This window comes from Heteronotia binoei, chromosome 3, assembly GCF_032191835.1.
Source record: "Heteronotia binoei isolate CCM8104 ecotype False Entrance Well chromosome 3, APGP_CSIRO_Hbin_v1, whole genome shotgun sequence".
Taxonomy (NCBI): Eukaryota; Metazoa; Chordata; class Lepidosauria; order Squamata; family Gekkonidae; genus Heteronotia; species Heteronotia binoei.
The window spans coordinates 93,021,947-93,045,135 of record NC_083225.1 but is presented as its reverse complement, the minus strand read 5'-3'; the positions used below and the strand labels follow the sequence as shown (position 1 = coordinate 93,045,135).

The window sequence follows — 23,189 nt, the reverse complement described above, 5'->3', positions numbered from 1 at the left end:
ACAGTTTTACTATATGCATCTAGCTGATAGATCTACACCATGATACAGCTTGGTTGAACATCAGATGCATACCAGTGCTCAGCAAAGCTGCTTTATCTTTGATGTATACTGTGGCGATGATTGTCCACGTCTCCATGGAATCAGGTATACTGCTGGTGCTTGGATGTCCCTTACTAAATGGGGTTGGACTCAGAGGTCATTTCCTGCTGGTGGAAGACATTTTTTACCAGTGGAACAGAACTTTCCTGTCATCTCTTCCCCCACTACACCTTGCCAATGTCCTTGAAATGCTACACCTGAGGTGGCAGGGGGCCCTCGGGTATAACATGAGGGCTGAACTGGGGGTCTGCAATAAGAATAGGAAATCAGTAGAAATTGTCCTCTAATTCCTCATGCAAAATGACTTGCTTCCGATTTCAGAAGTGCACTGTGTCTTGACAGTCTTTCCCACATCCTACAACAGTATGTAACATGAGCTTGGAAGAATACAGTGTTGTTCAGAATAACAGCTCTCATAATTTAATATATTTATTATCTCAGTGGCTTCTTTTTTCAGCAAAATTACTGGTAGATAGCATGGGTGGCCCTGTTCCTCCACAGTCTGGAAGCACTTCCAAAGGATGGGGGATCCCTGTTTCCCATAATGCAAGCTATATAGGACTACAATCAGTCAAGGGAAAGACCTGGGTCATCTCTTGATGACTGGGCTCAGGAACCATTGGAAGAAACATTACTAAGTGGTGTTCTTTAGGGGGAAAGAGATGCTGGTAGGATGGTTGTATGGCCACCAGCCAAGAGAAGAGTTGCTCTGTGATGCCTTCTGGTGCTCTGTCCTTCATGTCTCCTGTAGGGAAGGGATGCCAAGCATCTTTGACAGCCATTTGGTGCAGCTGGCCCAGGGGTGGGCAAAACCAAGCAGAGCAGAGAGCCACCCATCTGCTGTGCCAGATACTAATGGATGTACCAGAAGGTGTACCAGGTGCTGATGGGTGTACCAGAGCATCTCCTAGTCAGTGATTTTAGAACTCGCTGGAATTTCACCTGCACCATGCTTGAGCATTTGTTTGAGTAGAACCGCTCCCTGGACAAGGTGGTCTCAGAAGATGACATTGTGCAGGAGGAGAGACTACTCAAGTACAAGGAGTGGCTGACTCTCTTCCAGATGGTGGAGGTCCTTAAGGCTCTCCTCTGACATGGCAAACCTGGGGCTTGTCATTCCTTTCAGGGGAAGATGGCAGCCATTCCTGACCCAGGCACAGGATGTGCAGACATCCTTCAGCAGAGCATGTGTTGGTGTTGAGGCTGGAAGAAGGCATTGCATTCTGCCCAGAACCTCCCACCAAATAGAAGATCTACATGTTGGTGATACTGTGTGACCCATGCATCAAAGACAACCTCACCCAGCATGCCTGCTAGCTCATTTCCTGGAGAGACAAGCTCTATCAGGAGCATTTGCAGGCCGAGAGGGGCACACCCTGGAGAGAAGGAGAAGGAGTAAAGCAGCACAGCTGCTCCCCTACAACTTCCCCTTCAGGGCAGGATCCCGCCCCCAGCCAATCTCAAGATAGCCATGATGATGGATGCCATCAGGGAGGCAGTTGGCACCAGTAGGAATGTGAGGCTCATAGGACAAGCTCTGGCAGATGAAATGGTGAGGAACTATCTATCTGAGCCCTACAGATTGCCCAGCACCAATCCACTGAGCACCTAGGCCAGGAAAAAGATGATCTGGCCAGACCACTCTCTTGTGTGTGGCTCAAAAGCTTGTCTTTTGCACTTTGATGAGTGTGCAGAGTGAATGTGTTTTTCCTAGATGGGCAGTATTGTCAGCTCGCACCACTCACATCTGCTCCCCTGGAGGATTAAGCTATTGGTCTTCCTGCAGATAAATTTGTGGCTCTTCAACTATCCAGTCCTGGATTTTGAGAGTGAGGGAAATGAATGTGTGCTTGAGCCTACTTCCTCTCAGCCTGTGCTGGGGACTTAGGAAAAGTGCTAGTTCCAGAACTCAGAAGTAGAAAGGAACAGCAGGGAAGTTATCCAATTTGATTGGCACTTTATAAAATCCACATTACAAATCATGTTGGTTGGGCTCAGCACTTCTTGGCACAATTCTGCACAGAAAATAAATAAATGCAGTGCCAATAATGTTGTTCTTGCCAGTCTCATAAAGAAAAACCCTGTTGTGCTTCCTCTTAACAGGGGTGAGAGGGAACAGGATTGTCAGTGATGAAGGGCAGCTGCAGCTCCTGAGGCTCCTTCCGTATGCCAGGGATGGTAAAGGCTGCAGATCAGTGTGTATGTGAGAGAGTGAGAGTCTCTCTCTCTCACTCGCTGTGTTTGTGTGTGTGTGTGTGAGAGAGAGAGAGCTGCCTGGGTTCTGACATGTCAGGCTGGTTTGGTTTGGATTCTCTGGTTTGACATTGGGCTTGTTGGTTCTATTAGCTTTTGGAGGCTTTGGGACAATTAGTGATCTTGTGTGTTCTTTGCTCTAGAGAAAGCAAATAGCCCCCCCCCCAAAAAAAAATAAACAGGAAACAATGGAGAAAAGCAGGATGGCTAGAGGCACCTTGTACAAGAAGACATAGAATTAGACCTTTCAATCTTATTCACTTGAAACTTAGGGGAGAGTTCTTCAGATGACAGGCAGTTCTAGATTTTCTGCAATTTTGGTGTCATTTACTTGAAAAAACAGCCACTTCAGCCCCCTGGAAAAAGTCTCCAGGGAATAATGGACCCCCAAAATTTCAGAATTTTGGGAGGAGGAACCCCAAATTCTGAAATTGTACCAGGGACCCAAATAATCCATAATACTGGTATGGAAACTATTTCTAAAATAAAAATCTGGAAAAATACCATTTTTTTTCAAGTGTACATCTCTAGGTATAGCATGAGCTAGAAAATTGGTAGTAGTACATGAATCAATATAGAATGTAAGCTGTGTTTCTTTACAGAGAAAAATAAGTTTACATCTGACTGTTTACCTTGCACTTCCAGAACATGATAGAAACACCAAGGAACAGCTGGGGGATGAGATTCAAAACAGCATTTTCTTGCCTCACATGCCTCAGCAGTGATTCCTGGGAACCCACAGTTCTTTCTGACTTTCACATTAGAAGGACATACCTTTTTATCTATACAGAGAACAAAGACAATTAGTGGATCCTATTCCCAGTGTTTGTCAGTCAGTCACCTTTATTATCATGGGTCCACTGATTCACAAGATGGCTGATGATGCCATACATAAACACAGAGGTCTAGATCCTATCTTGTATGAAGTATTGTGTCTCCCACCTTTGTCTATGCTGTTTTTGTCCTTGTCAGTGTGGTGCTGCCCTTTTGTTTCATTACAGCTCAAAACACACAATCAGAGCTTTTCTCAATCATTTAAAGTGCTAACACTAATAACGCAACATTAGTGTACTCAGCCATACACCAAAATGCTGAATTCAAAACAAAATGCTAGCCTTGAGTCACCTGCTTGCTGTTGCCACTTTTTTAGGAATTCACACGTAAGCTTCAGCGACAGCTTTGCAAAGTGAATTCACTTTTGTAATTTGGGTTCCATTTACTCTGCATATAGTGGCTTAATAGTTCCTCTCTTTACATACAGCACTGGTGGATGCTTCATGAGAAGAAAGATGGCTGGAGCATTTAGTTTTGCTACAAGAGGATAGCCTAGTATATATTCTCCACAAGGCAGGATTACTGTTGTCCATACTGCTGTTGACATTTAGGATTGCTATTTGAACCTCTTACATGCCTTTGCTGACAAATGCTCCAGCTAGGATGTGCTTTGCTAATGATCAGCCCACAGATTAAACAAAATGTATCCAGGCTGAAATACAGGACATGTTATTCAGGAGTAGTAGACAAACTCTCATTTCTGTAACATCCATTAAGTCCTTGATTAGGCACATGCATAGATTTTCTGTATTACACAACATTAAAGATGAAGTATGAGTTATAAACAGAAAACAGAAAAATTGAGATATATTACATGTGGGGCGAGCTGCAAAAAAGCACCAGGGGACTCCAGGGACTTCTGAATTGAAGCAGCACCCTACATTCCTGCATTGCTCACGGTTGATTCCAGGATATCCACAGTTGACTCTTGTTTTGGGATTTATATTGCATCGGCATGCAGCTGTTGAAAACAAAAAATATTTTTAAATGTATTTAAGTATTCATACAATGCTTTTCTCCACAATGGGGACTCAAAGGGACTTACAACATTGCTCACTCCTCCTCCTTTTCATCGTCAAAACAAGAATGCTCTGAGGTAAGTTAGAGAATGACTGGCCCAAAATCACTAGATGAACCTTTGTGACAGAGTGGGGATTCCAGTTTGGGTCTCTTAGCACTCTAACCACAACACCACACACATAGTTACTGTATCATATAGTATGCCACACGCATAGTCATCATATAATTTGTGCAATGCCTTTGCTGCCTCTCATTGAAGTATCGATGGCGTTTTCCCTCAGTTCCACATTTCCTATTTTCCTATTGAGCAAATAGGAAATCACTGCTTGTGAAAACATAAATCTTTTGGTTAGCATTCCATTGGCAGAGAGTTAAGTCTGCTGAAATCAGGGAATATACCTTTTGAGTACATCAGTAACTGACATTTATTCCCTTCTATAAATACCTAATCTATGTAGGAAAAAGGAGAACACAAATGCCACATATGTATAGTTGCTGCTAAATATTAAGTGTATCAGTGTAATGGACTATTCTGGAGCCTTAACACCCTTAAAATGTCGCATGGGCATGTCATCTCTACTCCTGTGCTTGCAATAGCCTCTTCTAGCCATTTCTTGGGCACACAGATTGTTTCCATAATACTTAGGCTGTATCTGGCAATGGCGACAGCTCAACCACAAACCTATCCTATTATGCTGGCACTTATCTTGGAGTCAGCTTGCAATGTCAAAACAATGTCATGATAATGCACCACCAGGGCTTGAATTCAGCAGAAGCTCACAGAAGCACAGCTCCTGAACCTCCAACTAGGGTCTGCATGCTGTGGTGAGTTCTTTCCCCGCTGCACACAGATCCTGGGGCATATGCAAATGAAATATGCTACTGAGCATCTGCACCTTTTTCTCTACAAAATGACCTCTGTGCACCACCAAAGCAATTATTTGATACTGAATTCGCGCAGGCATTTTGGGGTCCTACACCTGTTTTACTGGTGCAGGTATTCACAGGAATGAGCCTTGTGAGCCACTAGGGGGAAAGACAGTGTATAAATGAAATAAAGGAACAAATACCATAGCAATTGAGGTTAATTAATTGGGTTATGCTGCTGGGAAAAAAATCATCATGGGGGGAGGAACCCAAAATTCTTACCATATATTTATAGACAGTTAAAATTTGCAAGTTCTTATCGGTTAGAATTTATGGAAGGATGTGATTCTCTTTCTCTTAACATTTTATGTTCCATGACAGCAGGGACAGCTCATCCATTACATTCTAAATTTATTGTTGAATATGATACTTTATTTTGCCTTCTGTGGCTGCACAAGCAGCTCTAGGTACAAAAGGAAAAAATACTTACGTGGAGCTTTTTTCCCTTCAACCAGTGCACTGAATCCTAAAACTAAAATAAGAGACAGTAGCCAGATCCCCTTTTGCTCCATGGTAGTTATTCTTGGGAAGAATAAATTTCAGTCAAGAACAGTACCTTATATTATAAAGAGCACTCATTTTATACTATAATTCATGTTTGTGTTCAAAGTGTAGATAACAAATGCTAGCCATGCTCCACCTCAAGTATCTCTCTTCATTTGATTAGACAAAGTAACCTACTATTTGCTCCATACAGGGTGGTGCTGTCAAGGTGATAAACACAAATGGAAGAGATAAATGGCATTGGTAGTCTAACTTTGACTATCTCAGTTGGGATATTAGTCAGCATTTCAAATATCTGAGCAGTTTCTCTAGGTAGACGTATAATGGGCAGCTAGTTAAAGTGCTAGGAGATATGTGATAAGATTTTCCTAGCATTTGGGAAATGAAATAATAGCAGCTTGTTTTTCTCCTCTAGAACTAATACCAGCAGGAGAAGGCTGAAATCGATTTTGCTCTCACCCTACGCTGCTCTGACGTTCCTCTTTTCAGCACGGCATCCTTCTGATTTCCCACTATCTGCCCCGGGGCTTCAGCTTGAGTCGGCGTTTTTGCGCGTCAAAGAGAAACCACTAAAAAACAGTGCTCTTTGCCGCACAAAAATGTCAATCTTTGCTAACACACCGGGGCAGTTAGTGGAAAATCGGAAGGATGCCGCACTGAAAAGAGGAATGTCAGAGCAGCATAGGTGAGTGGGAAATCGGTCTCAGTTTCAGCTAGTAAAACTGAATGTGATGGTCAGTGCCTTGCACAACTGAGCAGAAATCTTCTACGTTAGTCCTTAGAAACAGAAGGAGGGTCAGGAAAAAGAGAGAAACACACAAAAATAACTTTAAAAGATATTTTAATAGTTCTGTCTCAAGTTCATAGTAGTACAAAGTTCAATATTTTAAATGAAAACTGACATAAAAATATTCTTATTTTCTTTTTTTTAAAAGGGGTATGTTGCCTCAGTGACTGATATTAAGGCAATGCTATAAAGCATCAACTAGTTCTGTGCTTTGTTTTCATGCCTCACATACATTTGTGCTTTCTGCTTTGTTTTCATGCCTCACATACATCCTTGATCTCCTTCAGTCCGGCTTCCACCCATGGGACAGAGACGGTGCTGGTCGCCCTAGTAGATGACCTGCAACGGCATCTGGATCGGGGCAGCTCGGCGGTACTGATGCTGTTGGACCTATCGGCGGCGTTCGATATGGTCGACCATCGGTTGCTGGCCCGCCATCTCGCCGACGCGGGGATTCAGGGGTTGACCTTGCAATGGCTTTCCTCTTTCCTTGAAGGTCGGGGACAGAGGGTCGCTATTGGGGATGAGCTGTCCTGTAGGCACACGCTTGATTGCGGGGTGCCTCAGGGTGCGGTTCTTTCCCCAATGTTATTTAACATCTATATGTGTCCCCTCGCCCAGATTGCCCAAAGGTACGGGCTGGGTTGTCACCAGTATGCTGATGACACCCAGCTTTATCTGCTCATGGACGGCCAGCCGGTCTGCGCCTCACAAAATCTGGACCGGGCACTACAGGCTGTGGCTGGGTGGCTCAAGCAGAGTGGGCTGAGGCTAAATCCGGCGAAGACAGAGGTCCTTTGCTTGGGCCGTCAGGGTCCGGGAAGGGAAATACCCCTTCCGGTTTTTGACGTTGCGCCGCTGATTGCGACACATAGAGTCAGGAGCCTGGGGGTACTTCTGGAGCCTTCCTTAACAATGGAGGCCCAGATAGCAGCCACTGCCAAGTCCGCATTCTTCCATCTTAGGCGGGCAAGGCAGCTGGCTCCCTTCCTGGAGCGCGACGATCTAGCAACGGTGATCCATGCTACGGTCACCTCGAGGTTGGACTACTGCAATGCCCTCTACACGGGGCTGCCCCTGTGACGAACCCGGAAATTGCAGCTGGTGCAGAACTCCGCCGCCCGGTTGTTATTGGGGCTCCCAAGGTGGGAGCACATTCAGCCGGGACTTCGGGCTCTGCACTGGCTGCCAATATCCTACCGAGTTCGGTACAAGGTGCTGGTTATTACCTTTAAAGCCCTATATGGCCTAGGACCTGCCTACCTGAGGGACCGTCTCTTCCCACATGTTCCCCAGCGAGCACTGAGATCGGGAACTCAAAACCTCCTGGTTGTCCCCGGGCCAAAAGAAGCCCGTTTGAAAGCTACAAGGGACAGGGCCTTCTCCATAATGGCTCCATCTTGGTGGAACCAGCTGCCGGAAGAGGTAAGGGCCCTGCGGGACCTTACCCAATTCCACAGGGCCTGTAAGACAGCCCTCTTCCGGCTGGCCCACAACTGACCGGCACTGAGTACTGAACACTGAACATCGAATTTGAATTGAGCATAACTTAAGACCGCTGAATGATTTTAATGTTTTATGTATATAACAAATGTTTAGATTTTTAACTATAAATTATGTAATGTTAATTTTAATGCTTAATTTTATATTTTATGTTAGTTTTACATGTTGTAAGCCGCCCTGAGCCACAAAGTGGGAAGGGCGGGATATAAATCTCAGATAAATAAAAAAATAAAAAAATAAATTTATAAAATTGTACCAGTGTTAGATAATATTGGAGGGGAGAAAATTAGGAGAACCAATTTTCAAGCAAATTCAGGATAGGAGAATTTGTTGGGAAGTGTTCAATTTAATTCTAAGTCATCCAAACAGAGATGACCCCAACACACTTTTAAAGTATGTAGAATATCTTTGTATCTTCTCAGGACACTCAGCTTCTAATCTTCCTGCTACGAGCATCCCCATTCAAACAATTCCAGTTCTTCACAGCCAAGTGTAGTGCTCACCAACTCACAGTTGATGGGCAGGGATACCACCTAAGAGGCCAATAGCTGGCTTCCTGACTTACCATTCTCTGGTGGATGTGCTATGTGTCAGCAATTTTAAAGTCAAGTATTCCCCTCACTTAAGATTTTTTGTGGGAAAGATGCATAGTTGATACAGAATACTACTTCTGCTCCTGTTCTATTTGCTGGTTGCTAGGCAGCCAATCATTTGGTGAACTGTTCAAATGCATCAGCTGGCTAGTTTTGTAGCATTTTCACATTGTTCCAGAACACAAAGCCAAATAGTGGAACTAGGTGGAGATGGTCTTTGGTGTGTTGTTGATCTGACTTTGCATGCGCATTTGCTTGTACCTCTTCTAGTGAAGACATTGAGCACCTTGATCTTGTCATATCTAGGATGGCCAGCTTTGAGTGAGGAAATACCTGGAGATTATAGGAGGAGTACCTAGGGAGGAAAAGGAGGAGAGGAAGAGGAGGAGGAAGGAGAAGAAGAATTTGAATTTACACCCCACCCTTCACGTGGCATCTCAGAGTGGCTTACAATCTCCTTCCCTTCCTCTCTCCACAACAGACACACAGTGAGGTAGGTGGGGCTGAGAGAGATCTTTTGAGAACTGCTCTTGAGAGAACAGCTGTGCTGAGAACTTATGACTGGCCCAAGGTCACACCAGCAGCTGCATGTGGAGGAGTGGGGAATCAAACCCAATTCTCCTAGATTAGAGTCCATGCACTTAACCACTACACCAAACTGGGGAAGAGAGGGATTTTAGCAGGGTAGAATACAACTTCAAAAGCAGCCATTTTCTTCAGGGGAACCGATCACGATTGCATGGAGATCAATTGTAGTAGCTGGAGATCTTCAGGCCCTACCTGGAGATTGGCAACCCGAATATCAGTCACTATGGAAGCAGCACAATGCCTCACAAAGCAAACCAGAAACACTCTCCCCACACACACACACACACTGGAGAGAGATTGCTGAAAAATGAAGGGCATCATCGCCTTTATTGGTAGGCAGGAGGGTGGAGTTGTCTTAGTTCTTCTATACTATCAGTAGTCATAGTTCTTCTATACTATCAGTAGAGGCTGTTGCCCTCACCTATTGTTAAATATTTTAAAAGTCCTCTTATCCATAAATTGTTAGGTGTCTGCACTTCCTTGACAATGCAGACAACTTTATGATTGTAAGAAATATACTTCTCTGCATATGCAATGTAGCATTGGTGCCTTCAACAAACAGTTTAATTTGAACTAAATTTTGATTGTTTTTTAAAAAAAATATGCAGTTGCTAACTTTTTAAGCTATTACCTATCATAATTACTTCAGTATACTGCCCCCCCACACACACACACAATGCAAAATAGTTAAGCTTAATCAACACAAGACAGAAGTGCTACAGGTGGGCAGAAGACCTCGTCTGTGATTTCAGGTGTCACCATTCTGAATGGGGTTGCACTCCCCATGAAGGAAGAGATCCATAGTCTGGGTGTGCTCTTGTATCCAGGTAGGGTTATCAGCCCCCAAGACCCAGCAGGTGTCCCCCTGCTTCTGGGCAATTAGATCTACCACCGGCCAGCTGGATGGCCAGGGAAACCCCATCCTCAGATGGGGACATTGCAATGTTCTGGCTTTGAGGCAAAATCCAGGGTTTTGAAAGCAAAAAAAACCCCATAGAGTTTTGCTCCAAAACCAGAGCATCATTTGTGACATCACCAATGTAATGACATCATGCCCTGCCCATCCCCAGAACACCCCCTAAATCCCACTGCCGTGATAGCAAGGAGACCTGGCAACTCTAGATGCATGACTACTGCTGTATATGCATGTGGAAAATGTGGGCAAGAGTGTCTTTAATCAAATTTGATTGATTAGCCAGCTACCCCCTTTCCTGGAAGAAAAGATTAGGCCACTGCATGCTCTGGTTACATCCAGATTAGATTACTACAATGCTCTCTGTGTGGGGCTGCCCTTCAAAAGTGTTTAGAAACTTCAGTTGGTTCAGGATGCTGCAGGATGAAGTTTAGAAACTTCAGTTGACTGGAGTAACCCAGCAGTGGCTTCCAGTTTGTTTTTGAGCTTCAAAACCCTGTATGGTATGGGACCATCATACCTGAAGGACTGCCTAATCCTTCATTAACCTGCTTGATCACTGCAGTCATCTCCAGAAGCCCTGCTTCAGGTGCCCCTGTCTTCTAAGACCACGAGGGAGGCAACCTGGGAGGCCTTCTTGGTCACGGTATCAAAACTCTGGGACTCTTCCCCAGGGACAGTTGTCTTCATCTTCTGCTGCCATCCTTTGCCAGTAGGTGAAGATTTTTTTTATTTCATTCAGCATTCCCTCAATGATCCCTCCTTCCTGACCAATATTTTTATGTTTTGTACACATTTTAACTATTTTTTAAACTCTTTAAATTTGATCTAATCTGAAGATATGTAAATCTGGTGACTGGAGATGTGAATAGGCAAGACAGATCTTTCTACAAACCTAAAAAGGGCCCTAGGGTTTGCAGAAAAATACACACACACACATGCACAAGGGGGAAGGTTAAAAACTGGAAAATGATGAAAGGAGTAAATGGAGCTATAAGCAATGGACTTCCTCATTGGTTGTTGCTAGGCAACCACAGATTCCAGATTTATTGTTGTCAGTAAAAGGCAGGGACCTTTCTAGGTCTTTTTTGGCCTTTGAGGGAGGACTCATCAGAGCCAGGCCTGGCTGGGGTTGCCAGTTCCAGGTTAGGAAGTTCCTGGAGATTTTGTGGTGAAGTCTGAGGATGGCAAGGTTTGGGGAGGGGAGAGGCCTCAACTGGATATCCAATCCAATCCAAATACCTTTATTGACACAGAAATAAAAAGTACAGCATAGCAAATTTACATGGAGTTTCAGCTATAAAAACCAGTCAAATATCAAGAAGGGGAGCTAGTCTTTTGCTCCCTGATTGTTATGGCAGCCAAAAGGTACTTTGCAACCAGGCTTGTGATATGGGAACATTGGTCAGATAGTAGAAAAAAAACTAACTTCACTTCAGTTAATCCATAAAAATTAGACAGAATAGGTTTGATTATACAGTCCCGCACTTCCTCATAAAAATCACAATAAAGTAAGACATGGGTGACCGTTTCAAGGTGCCTTCCATTACATGGGCAGACTATTCTGATAAGGGATGTTGGCAAACCTCCCAGACAATACCGCTGAGGGTAGAACATTGAGTCTTGCTAACATAAAAGAGCGGCGTAACTGGGGTGAAGTAATCTGGGAAAGGTAGGAGGCAGGCAGCCCATGATCTGGGAAGATACCAGATGCTAAAGGGGAACAAGTTTTATGTCCAGAACAACAAAGGGACTGTTTCTCAATATCTAAGATCCTCTGTTTTAAGATTCTGAATGCCTGCGTTTCACTTAGCATATAGAGGTTGTCCAAGGGTACACCTATGGAATGTATTTTCTTCTGGATCTGACTATACCAAGTGGAAATGAAGGAATCCGCTAGTATCATATGGATATAACTAGCAGGGTCTGCCCTAAAGTGTAGGCATAGCCAAAACTTTATAGTTAGTAGCCATGCCCTGGTCTCAATCAAATGGATTCTAGTCTCTGGGCATATTGCAGCATAGCTGACACAGTTGGGGACCCCTAAAATACGGCATAAAAATGCTGCCTGAATTTGCTCAAGTTAGAAATTGAGGGTGCAAACCCAAATGGGAATCCCATATAATAACTGAGACACTGTTTTAGCATTAAAAACACAAATGGCAGCTGGGACAAATTGGTTATCGTTCTTGTAAAAAAAAGCTAACCACCGCAGATGAACTATACCTTGCTGAGATGACTGCTTTGTACTGCATTGTACTGTCCAGTTATGATATTGGAAAAAGACCCCCAAGTATTTGAAAGATTTCACCTGTTCAATATTATTTCCCTTGAGGCACCAGCTTTGTGGTTTCCAGGACTTTGAAAAAACTAAAATTTTGGATTTTACATAGTTTATAGACAGGAAATTTGTCTGGCAGTATGAAGTAAAAGCGAATAACAGGCGCTTGAGGCCCTTCTGTGAATGTGACAGTACAACTGCATTGTTGTCGTAGAGCAATAAAGGGATAGCGAATGGTCCAAGTTTGGGGAAGTGACTATCAATAGCATTTAGAGAGGGGGCCAGATCATTCAGGAATAAATTAAACAAATAGGGGGCTAGAATACAGCCCTGTTTGACTCCCTGATTGGAAATGATCTTTGAAGTTAATGCACCTAGGTCGTTATATCGCACTTGACAGCTATTAAGGGAATACATTTTACGAATACAAAAAAGTAGGCATTTATCCAGACCCATGATGTCCAATTTGTTCCAGAGAAGATCCCTGGGAATAGAGACAAATGCCCCTTTTAAATCAAGGAAGGCCGCAAACAGCCTTCTTCCCCCTCTACCACTGTATTTCTCTATCAGATGGTTTATACAGTGGTCCATTGTAGACTTGCCAGGACAAAATCTGATCTGTTCCCTACTTGGGAGATTTTGCTTTTTTGTCTATGAAGTGAGTTTTCCCAAGAGGTGTCTCGCATATAATTTGCTTGCTATGTCAAGCAGACGAATTGGGCGATAGTTCTCTGGTTCTTATGGGTCACCCTTCTTATAAATTGGGACAACTATGGAATTTGTCCATGATTCAGGCATGGTCCCTGTTTTATCAATCATTGTGAAGAGAGTCACCAGAGGGGAAGCCCACCAGTCAGAATTGTTTGTAAATAATTCTGGTGGGAGTCCATCTGGGCCTGGGGCCTTCCCTGCCTTCAAATGATTGATTAGGTTATTAATCTCATTAGGACTAACAGGGGGCCATTCAGGTAGATCAGGAGGGATTTGTTCTTGCTGATCAGATACAGTGGTCAGAGGGTCAAAAAATAAATGATGGAAATGGTCTATCCAGATCTCAGCAGGAATGGAATGTCTAGAACAGTGGCTCTTCACATCAGAAGCACCAGTAACTAATGACCAGAAAAGCTTACTGTTAGAGGCATTAGAGGCAGTAATAAGTAAATCCCAGTTCTAAATAGATAATTGTCTTTTCTTATGAGCCACTGTAAGCTTATTTTTCAGTTCAAAATAGCTCAGGGGGATATTAGCAGTGAGGCTGTTACAATAAGTGCGATATACTGCAGGCAGTTGGCGTTTCAGTTTTTGGCATGTCTTCTGAACAAGGGGACTGGATTTAGCGGTCGATTGCTGTTTATAAAAGTTAATTATAGCAGAAGTTATATTGCTATAAATTTGAAGGGCCTAAAAAGGGTCTGCAGCTTCGGCCAGTTGCTGATTTAATTCCATTAATTTATTTGTTTGGAGAAACAGGTTAATGCTTTCTCGAACTGTCTCTGTCCATCTGACTCTTGGAGGGGCAGGCATATCGACAGGACACAGAGTTGAATGGCTAACAGCCTCAAATTTTAGTAAGGTAATCAATGGAAAATGGTCACTGTCCAAGCTCTCACTCACTAAAAAGTTCACAATAAGTTTTCTTAGACTGGGAGAAACAATAACATAATCAACAACACTACTGCCTAATCTGGAACTAAATGTGTACTCCCTCAACAAGTCATGTTGCATAGACCCATTTAATATAGATCTATTAGAGGGGATACAAAAATTTGCCAGAAATACTGCTGCATTAACATGGGGGTCCTTAGAATTCCTTGAAAAAAATCAGGAATTTGGGGAGGGAATCATGCAGGTCAGGACCCAAGGATTTATATAATTATCATTACCTATTCTAGTGTTAAAATCACTCATAATTATAAATTCGGCAGAGGGGTACTCCTGCTCCAGGTTCTCAATATACATGCTAAAACTGTTTCATTGTGCTGAAAGGTCTTCTCTGTTTAGACAAGGGGGTAAATATACATTAACCATTGTTAATGTTAGGACTGATAGTTTAAGCAAAAGTGCCTGGGCCAGTGAAGAGCAAGGGGGCAGAAAGGTAGTTTCTGTTTTAATCTGGTAAGAAATTAAACAACACAGGCCTGCTTTACAGCAGCCCATTTGCTTAAGCTTAATTGCTGGCATGGAATAGGACTTATAACCTTCAAATTGTATTTCACTTCTGAGCCCAAGTTTCCTGGCATGATATAATATCAAATTGTTTGAGGAAAGTCCGAAAATCTGTGCTAGTCACCCTTTTCTTCCAACCTGCAATATTCCAGGATAAAATCTTTAGGGTTGGTTCTTGGGCACCTTTGAATAGTCAATTGGACTCTGATATCTTATCCAGAACTCTCCCCTGGTCAAGAAATAAACTGCCATTTTTGGTGGAGTTTTTGAATGTCATTATTGGGACAGGAGCCTCTGCGGGTAGATGTAATAAATCATCAGAACTGGAGATGATTTGGGGCTCTATTGAGGATAGTGAAGCATAATCAGTATCGTGGGAGGATGGATAGTTTCCAACATCACAACATGGGGATTTAACTTGTGCTTCCATACAGGGGACCAGTGAGATCAAAGTTGAGCTGGGCTCAATAGGAGGGTTGCCAATCCCCAGGTGGGGGCAGGGGATCCCCCGGTTTGAAGGCCCTCCTCCCACTTCAGGGTCGTCAGAAAGCGGGGGGAAAGGAGGAAAATGTCTGCTGGGAACTCTTATTCCCTAGGGAGATTTATTCCCATAGAAAATCATGGAGAATTGATCCGCGGGTATCTGGGGCTCTGGAGGGGGGGCTATATTTTTTATAGAGGCACCAAATTTTCAGTATAGCATCTAGTGCCTCTCCCCAAAATACTCCCCAAGTTTCAAAAAGAATGGACCAGGGGGTCCAGTTCTATGAGCCCCAAAAGAAGGTGCCCCTATCCTTCATGATTTCCTATGGAAGGAAGGAATTGAAAAGGTGTGCTGTCCCTTTAAATGTGATGGCCAGAACTCCCTTTGGAGTTCAATGATGCTTGTCACAGCCTTGATCTTGGCTCCACCCCTAATGTCTCCTGGCCCCACCCCCAAAGTCTCCTGGCTCCACCCCCAAAGTCCCCAGATATTTCTTGAATTGGACTTGGCAACCCTACTCAATAGTCAGTGTACAATTGTCATTCACTCCATTCTGAGAACTGTCCTGCAGGGCTGGGTCGCAGTTCTGGTGCAGACTTGCTTGCATTGCCAACCCCTTAAGCAGCCCTCCATCTGGTTCCTGGTTAGAAAGGACTGCGATAGGGATAGCACAGTCTGCCTCCATGCTCTCATGCAACGTAACATCTGCAAAACTAGCACGTCGGTTCTGCTCTGATCTGCACTTGAGCAACTGGGTTTTCAATAGCTCTAATCTGTCTATGATCCGTTGCTGTTCTCTCTTGGGGAGTTCCACAAATGCATCTTGGATACCCACTTCCATTGGAGTCACATCTGATAGCAGATCTGATAAGTAAGGCACAGATTAATTGTTTGCAAAGACTTGGCAAACAGCAGAGTCTTTCTGGTTGACAATGCTCATTGCTGCCCTTATGTTCTTCTTAGGGCTCATGCGTGATCTGAGCTGGTGACTTTCTTCTTCATATATCACTTCCGGGCAGAGAGGAGCCAAAACAGTGTTCATGTAATCACGGGTTGGAAAAATCCCTTTGGACATCAAGTGCCCTTTGTTTCTAAGAAGGATTGAGGTGATTCCCAAAGTACAGAAGGACAGTATAACTCTCTGTGTCTAATGCACTCTGGGCAACAGTTCTAGATCTTTTAAGTCAAATGTCTTTAACTGGTTGCCCAATAAGGCCTTTAAGTGGGGATTCCCCAGTCTTCAGGGCTCCAAACTGCTGCCAACCAAGTAGACAGCTGGGAAGACCCACCCCCAAAGTGTTGACACAATAATATCACATGGAAGTGACATCATTGTGCTGGGGATATCACACATCAACACTAGCATTTTGGCCAAAAACCTTATGGTAACAATAGAGTTTCTGCCAAAATGCTGGAGCATTGATGCACAACGTCCCCAGCATAATGATGTCTCTTCCATGTGATGTCATTGTACCTATGATGTCGCAGATGGCATGTCACTCTACCCTCCCCCCCACACACAGATGACTCCCTACCACCCCTGCCACCAGGCAACCTTACCACCAGACTTGCATGACTCGACTAGGCCTAGCTACTTGCTACTGTTTAGGAGCAGGCACCCTATGAAAGCCAGTGTGGTGTAGCAGTTCAAGCTTCAGAGAAGTGTCTCGGAGATCCAGGTTCAAATCCCCATCTTGCTGTGGAAGTTCATTGGGTAATTTGGACCAATCACATGCTTCTAGCTTGACCATTCTCATGGGGCTGTCATGAGGATAAAAATGAGCAAAGAGAGTAATGTAAGCTGCTTTGCCTCCCCATGGAGAAAGGTGGGGTATTAATTAGGTAAATAAATAATATAGCTGAGATGGGAAACAGATAAAGGATAGGTGAATGGCTAAGAAGGAAAGAATGTGTCAGAGAATATGGGGGTTTTCTAGGAGAAGGGAAAGAAGACATAGTGTGACTAGGTAGATACAGGGGAAAATAAGGTCCTATCCCCACAAGTCCTTGATGGTTCACTGCCATACAAGTGGACCTGGCCCTCCGGCTGGCATCACACAACTGAGCCAGTTTTCCTAAGCAAAGGCTGCTGGGGAGGAGCTTGACAGAAGAACTGATAAAGGCAAGTTGGCTGTTGAATGGGAAGGAAATAGGTTGGCCAAGTCCAGGTTAGGCAATTTCAAATGATTTGGGGAATGGAGCCTGGGGAGCAGGGCCGGTGCATGAGGCTACCTCGGGCACCACTTCTCCTAGGGGTGCCATGAGGTGCCCCCTCTCCCTGCTGCCTCCCTCCATTTCCCCGCAACCATGGCTGCTTCCTGCCGGAAACGTGCAGCCTGCCCCACCCCTGCTTTAAAGGGGGCCAGCTGCCTTCAAAGCAGGGGAGAGCTGGACTGAGCGCTGGCGCTCGCAGCCCAATGATGTCACTTCCGGTGATGTCATCGGGCCACATGCACGAGAAGATATGAGGGGGCGGGGAATAGATCTCAGCCTACGGGCGCCAAAACCCTTAGTGCTGAGCCTGCTGGGGAGGTTGTGTTTTAGGGAGGAGAGGGACCTTGGAAGGGTATAATGCCATCAATTCCATTCCAAAGCAACCATTTCCTCCTGGGAAACTATGGTTGCCATCCTTCAAGTGGGCACTAGAGATAATCTAGAATTGAAACCTATCTCTAGATGAAGCACATGGCTGCTTTGGAAGGTGAAAAACTTGTCCTCCCAAGACTCTACCGCAAAATCAACAGGACTTTCCCAAACTGGAGCTGGGAACCCTAAGGGGAAATAGCTATTGGTAGTTGGAAGATCTGTTGTGATTCCAGGAGATCTCCAGGCCCCACCTGGAGGTTGAAATCCCTATCAGGAGAGAAGGAAGCAGAGAAAGGAGGCAGGCAGTAGAAGCTTCCAGGAAAAGAAAAAAAGAAGTAGTGTGCAGGGGGAGGGAGACAGGAAAATGTGATGCCTTTCACAAGTTCTTGTAGGTTCCTATTTGTAATGTCTATTTGAGAGGAGTTGTTTTAATGGGTGAATAATGTAATTTTAGATTGTATATTTTATATTGTTAACCACCTTTGTGGCCCTTGTAAGGACATAAAAGTGGGATATAAATTCTGTAAATAAATTAGTTAATTAGTGTGCTGATTTTTGACAGACTGTGACTGGCAAGCTACAAGGCTGGAAGATTGGAGGCAGGCAAATGTTGTCCCCATCTTCAAGAAGGGGAAAAAGGAGGATCTGAGTAACTACCAACCCATCAGCTTGACATCTACACCTGGAAAAATATTAGAACAAATAATCAAACAGTCGGTCCTGGAACATTTAGAAAGAATGGATGTGATTACTAAGAGCCAGCACGGGTTTCTCAAGAACAAGTCATGTCAAAGTAACCTGATCTCTTTTTTTGAGAATGTGACTACCTTGCTGGATCAGGGGAATGCTGTAGACATCATTTATCTTGATTTCAGTAAGTCTTTTGATAAGGTTCCACATACTATCCTTGTTGATAAGTTGGTAAAATGTGGTTTGGATCCTGTTACCATTAGGTGATCTGTAACTGGTTGACAGATCACACCCAAAGAGTGGTTGTGAATGGTTCCTCATCCTCTTGGAGAGGAATGACAAGTGGAGTGCCTCAAGGATCTGTCCTGGAACCTGTTTTGTTCAACATCTTTATCAATTATTTGGATGAAGGAATAGAGGGAATGCGTATTAAATTTGCCAATGATACTAAATTGGGAGGGGTTGCAAATACAGTAGAAGACAGAAACAGGATACAGGATGACCTTGACAGGCTGGAAAACTGAACTAAAACCAATAAAATGAATTTTAACAGGGATAAAAGTAAAGTTCTGCATTTCGGTAGTAAAAATCCCATGCATAGTTATAGGATGGGGGAAACTTGTCTTAGCAGTAGTATGTGCGAAAAGGATCTAGGGATCTTAGTGGATCATACGCTGAACAGTGAGTCAACAGTGTGATGCGATGGCTAAAAAGGCAAATGCAATTTTGGGCTGTATCAACAGAAGTATAGTGTCCAGATCACATGATGTGATAGTATCGCTTTATCCTGCTCTGGTAAGACCTCACCTGAAGTATTGTGTTCAGTTTGGGGCATCACATTTTAAGAAAGATATAGACAAGCTGGAACAGGTCCAGAGGAGGGGAATGAAGATGGTGAGGGGTCTGGAGACCAAGTCCTATGAGGAAAGGTTGAAGGAGCTGGGCATGTTTAGCCTGGAGAGGAGGTGGCTGAGAGGTGATATGATCACCATCTTCAAGTACTTGAAAGGCTGTCATATAGAGGATGGTGTGGAATTGTTTTCTGTGGCCCCAGAAGTTAGGACCAGAATCAATGGGTTGAAATTAAATCAAAAGAGTTTCTGGCTCAACATTAGGAAGAACTTCCTGACCGTTAGAGCAATCCCTCAGTGGAACAGGTTTCCTCGGGAGGTGGTGGGCTCTCCTTCCTTGGAGATTATAACAGCGCACCTCGCGGTCTCACTGGATCGCTTCTATATGCGGCTTATGGCTACCCCAGCCCCTCTTCAGCCTCAGTTCTTCCTCTTGAATTTTACCTCACGGCTAGGAAACTCAAGGGGTGGGTGTAATATGGATTTCTCAATACTAGTCTCTTCGGGGGTTTTGTTTTACTTTCAGTTGGATATAAACTCAGTTTGTAGATAGGGGACCATAGCAGCTTTGATAGTTTTCCCAATATACTGGCACCAGAGAACTTTAAGTTAAACCACAGAAATTTATTAACATACACACACCGTCTTCAACTGGGGAATGGGAAATATATACATGGGCTATATCGTAGCTCAAGCAGTTAACAGTTTCTTCATAGTTCAGGCTTTATAATATCTAGTTCACTTAGGTCTCTCAGGTTTCACAGATCATATAAATTCACTCTCCAACACTATTCTAGGTCGGCCTCTTGGGTATAATGTGCCAAGTCCCTTAAGTCGACTCGTGTCTCTTCTCCCAGCCCTGCAGACTTCTAGACCCACATCTTTCCCTCAACCACCTCTTTAGCTCTTAAGAGAAGTGTCTCTGTGTCTGTGACCTCTCAGGTCTTTTACTGTGACTCTCCTTTAGTCACACACAGCCCCTTGGCTGTCTTTATAGAGTGAACAGTGAGCTTTGCTTCTCTCGAAGACTCTCCTCAGCTCCTGTCTCAGCTCCTTCTCAGACCAACTGCTCTCTTCGGCAGTCTCCCTCAGACTCTGTCAGACACTAACTGCTCCCAGCCATTAGCTGTCAATCACCTCTGAGAGTTCCGAGCACTCTGGCCCCCACCCTCAGGTCACCTGACGCAGGCTCTATGCGTCCTTAGTTTTCTTGCTAACCCGTTAATTACCGTCACAGAAGTTTTTAAACAGAGGCTAGATGGCCATCTGACAGCGATGAAGATCCTGTGAATTTGGGGTAGGTATTTGTGGGTTTCCTGCATTGTGCAGGGGGTTGGACTAGATGACCCTGTAGGTCCCTTCCAACTCTGTGATTCTATGATTCTACATCTGGCAGTAGGTTATGTGAAAGACCTCTGCCCGAGACCTTGGTGAGCCACTACCAGTCTGAGTAGACAATACTGACTGTGATAGACCAAGGGTCTGATTCAGTATAAGGCAGTTTCAAGAATCAGGGAGTGTGAGAAAAATGCCCCTATTTCCAGAACATCGTAGTCACTCGTTTGGTTGCCAGGGTGCCTGGAGACTCAACTCACACACATCTAGCAGGAGAACATGGGTTTTGTCGACCAAACTTGAAGGGACTTATGAGTACTAATAGCCACAATGGTGCAGCAGCACTCCGTGTCTCTCGAGGAGGGCTAGCCAGGAGAACAGATGGTTTCCAGTCACTCCGTGTGATCCCCATCTCAGCCTTTGCAGCGGAAGAAAGTGTGCTGCCAGGAACTGTCCAGGCAAGCGGTTTCCAGACTCGACCATAGAATCCATCTTGGGAGGCTAACATCACCAGCAGCTATCTTCCTGCAGCGCATAACAGTGAAGCGGGAGGCTCACATACTCAACAGATGTCACCTATGCATAAAGCCATCAAGCTTCTCTTAGACATGGATCCTGCCAGACTGCCTAAGCCTTTGTCCAACGGAACTCAAGACAAAGACTGGTGCCAATAGAAGATCGAAGAGGAGGAAGAACATCTTCACCCAGAGATAGACCGGTGTTACCTAGGTAGCAATTTGGCCATCTATTGTCATCTTTTTAGATAAGTTTGATAGCTTAAGTACCCCCCACCTTAATAATTTTTCCCATTCTTTCCCTTAATGGGTGTCCTGGAGCCTCCCCCTTGTCCCATTGTTACCTGGAAGTCCAATCAGGTAACTAAGGCCAAGTCTGCTCATTGGCTAGCTATGGGCATCCAATCAGGGACCACCAATTAATGGGCTATTGGCTACTGCATAAGCCCAGCCCTTATGGTCATTGCAGAGCCTCCCCTTTTCTGAGGTCATGTATCAGCTGACCACCTGTCATCCGACCCTGTACCTCCCATTCCCTAAGGACTCAAGGTAGTCCTTATAACCTGTGGTCCAGCTCCACACAGGTATGCATCTAGCAGTACCCCAGTTCTGCTGTCTAGATACATCCCCGATTCTTGGCCAGTTGAGGGTCCCCTCCCCCTAGTCCTTGTTCGTCGCCATTGGAGCCTTCCTTGAAGACTACGATCGGTAATTATCACCCTGTTTTTCCATCCTTGTGTGATCTCTGCATCTCTCTCTATTTTTCTTAGGACTGTATGTATGTTTTATGAGTTTATTGTCTTGTATGTGTGTTTTATATTTTTCTATAATAAATTTTAATTGTTTTTACTTAATTAGTGTCCCTGGTGCATTCAAGCAATAATTTCTGGATGTGTATCCTGTATACATAGATTCAAAGATCCTTTTTAAGCCAGGTGCCCACCTGTCAATTCTCCAATCACGTTTTGAGGACATTTTGGCTTACAGGAGGATCTTCTGTCTCAGAGATGTTCTTGAGATACAATGAGAAACAATGAGATACACCTATCTTCTTCCTCTTCACCCCCCAGCTTTGCATTGTACCATCATAGTAATGGTATTAGGCTTTGGACATCACTGAAGAAGTTTTACCAGCTTAATGCACAATGACTCCCACATGTGGCACTGGCATGACAGCACATACAACAGATGCAGAAAAACAGGAGCAGGAACTCACAGGAACTCACAGGAGCACAGCTCCTGAACTTTTCTGACAGCCCCCCTCCTCCTCCCCACCTATCTTGTCTGTTGAATAGTAGATACAGCTGCATATCAGTCCCTGGATTAGGAGACCAGGCAGCCAGCCAGCCACCAGGAGCTTTGCCACACACCCAGCAGCCCTCATTAACCCCCGGAGAAGCCCACATCACCCTTTCTCCACTTCTTATGTGATTTTGGGCTTCTGGTGGCTTGCTGGCCTTTTGACAGGGGAGGGCAGCCAAGGAGAGCCCCAGGTGAGTGAAGCCTGCTTGGGCTGGCTGGATCTCTAGCCAGCCCAAGCAGGCCTCACTCACCCGGGGCTCTCCTTTCTTGCATCAAGTTGCTTTTGGCTGGTGAGGGGGCAGCATATGCTAATGAGTTATGCTAGTGAGCTCCACCACCTATTTTTCTACAAAATGACCCCTGTGTTCAAACACTGTCTCTATCTACAGCCTTTACGATTCTCCTGGGCAAATTCACCTTCAGCTTTTACCTCCAAAAATCCCTGGCAGTTTAAAGCCAAAGAGATTTGTCTACCTGGAAGGTGGCACTTGAGGTGCCAGCTGAACCTGGTCTTCAAAGGAAAGAGACATGGGTGGTATGCTGATACATGGAGCATCCTCAGCACAGGTGCTTTAGAACTAGCTCATTAGATGAATGAGATGGAAGCAAAGGAGTCATATGTTATTAAGCCACAAGGAACCCATTAAGGCTGCTTCTGTATTATGTCACTTCATGTGGTGGGTTGTAATGTTTGTGTTGGGCTTACTGTCAAAGTCAGCTCTATCAAGTTGATTGTCTCCATGGGAGCACTGCACATCCTTGATCCCAGCATGGGGATATTCTGTGTGATTGAGATAAATTGCATAACAAGCCCCGCCATTCAATACACCATCATTCAGAAGAAGATTTGGGATACTGGAATTAGAATCCTCTCTGGGCAGGATTCCTGCAAACTGGAGTTTCACTGCATACTCACAGTATAAGCTATTTCTTCCAGCAAGCCTACAACCAGGTTTGC

The 23,189-nt window shown here is 44.4% G+C and overlaps 1 protein-coding gene across 1 annotated transcript in view; it reads right to left on the bottom strand.

Annotated features, from left to right (window-relative positions):
- TFF2 (trefoil factor 2) overlaps positions 1–23,189 on the bottom strand; it is a 68,398-nt gene that overhangs the window by 30,474 nt on the left and 14,735 nt on the right. The window contains exons 7-10 of the mRNA XM_060235263.1: positions 15,471–15,816; positions 5,564–5,655; positions 4,001–4,147; positions 2,985–3,134 (exon numbers count right to left, since the gene is read on the bottom strand). Coding sequence (XP_060091246.1) covers positions 2,985–3,134; positions 4,001–4,147; positions 5,564–5,655; positions 15,471–15,816 — 735 coding nt within the window. The remainder of the gene's footprint in view (positions 1–2,984; positions 3,135–4,000; positions 4,148–5,563; positions 5,656–15,470; positions 15,817–23,189) is intronic.